The sequence below is a fragment of the Prunus dulcis genome, unplaced genomic scaffold (assembly GCF_902201215.1).
Source record: "Prunus dulcis unplaced genomic scaffold, ALMONDv2, whole genome shotgun sequence".
Classification (NCBI taxonomy): Eukaryota; Viridiplantae; Streptophyta; class Magnoliopsida; order Rosales; family Rosaceae; genus Prunus; species Prunus dulcis.
Genome location: NW_023010178.1, coordinates 27,790 through 29,162, shown reverse-complemented (window position 1 = coordinate 29,162; position 1,373 = coordinate 27,790). Strand labels below are relative to the sequence as shown.

The following is a 1,373-nucleotide window of genomic DNA, read 5'->3' as shown; positions in this document are numbered from 1 at the left end:
GAAGGCCCTGCACTAGTTCAGGTCCCCTAGAATCAGCCAGAACCTCCACCTATTCCACAACCTGTGGCCACACGTGATCAGCCTTTGGCACTTCTGCCTAAGGCACCAGCTGTGTTACCTTACAGACCCAGAAGAATGGACCCCAATCCATTCCCTCCACTAGCAAGAGGCAGGAGAGGCAGATGGGGAGTTAACCCCTTTGCCAACAAAGACAGGAACAGACCATGGGCAAACTGGAGGAATCATCCAAATTTTGAGGAAGAGGAAGAACACAAGGAGGAAGTTCTGCCTAGGCTATACAGAATGGAGCACAGGATTGACCACATCTAGCCAGAATAGGGGCGAAATCCACACCCTATCAATGCTTTGAATGACATGGGGGCACTTCAAAGAATGATCAGGGAGATGATTGGGACTGAAGCCAGAAGAGGAGAAAGGCCCACCCACAGAAAGCCATATCCGGCTTACATTGATCAGATACCTCTATCCCCGGGTTTCAAAGTACCAAACTTCAGCTTGTTCAACGGCGAAGACCCCCATGCTTTATCAGTTGAGCATATAGGCAAATTCTTTGTCCAGTGCATAGCCATAGAAAATAAACCTCTGTTAAAACTGAGGATTTTTGGAAATTCTCTCTCTGGACAAGCCTTCACCTGGTATACTAGCATGCTAGCCAATTTTGTTCAAACCTGGGAGCAGATGGAAAATGTTTTCCATGACTACTATTTCAGGATCCAGCCAGAAGTCACCATCAGTGATCTTGCTGCCCTCAAACAGAGTGAAGATGAGCCTGCTCAAGACTTCATCACCAAGTTCAGAAAGCTCAAAATAAAATGCCGAATCCCTATGGAAGAAAGACACTTCATTCAGATGGTTCAAACCGCACTTAAAATCTCTCTGAGGAAGAGATTTGATGGGATACTGTTTGGAGACCTGGCAGAACTGGCAGACAAGACGTCCAAATACCAGGAGCTACTCAAGGAAGAACAACAGAAGAGGAACTATTCCAAAGGCACATACTACAAAACCCCTTCTTCTTCAGTACATCTGGTTGAGGTAGAATCAGAAGAAGACATAGAAGGCTCGGAAGAAAGAGAAATTGTAGTAGCAGAAATGGCGAAGTTGAAACATCCCATCAGCTGCAAGGCTTTGACAAAGCCACCAAAGGACTAGAAGCCACCATCATTCATAGGAGGGTTTGTCCCAAACAAACCAACACAGAATAAGGTCTATTTCTTCGATCTAACCAAGGTTGATGCTCTGTTTGATAAGATGCTGCTACAGAAGGCAATAGAGACACCCCACAGGTTGCCCAAGTCAGAGGAACTCAAAGGCAGATGGCACAACTCTTGGAACCACTCCACCAACAGTTG

The 1,373-nt window shown here is 46.1% G+C and overlaps 1 protein-coding gene across 1 annotated transcript; it reads left to right on the top strand.

Moving 5' to 3' along the window:
• The first annotated feature begins 375 nt into the window (after positions 1-375).
• On the top strand, positions 376-1,173 carry LOC117613131. The gene has a single exon (XM_034341777.1). The coding sequence runs from the start codon at positions 376-378 to the stop codon at positions 1,171-1,173; it is 798 nt and encodes a 265-aa protein (XP_034197668.1).
• The last annotated feature ends 200 nt before the right edge of the window (positions 1,174-1,373 follow it).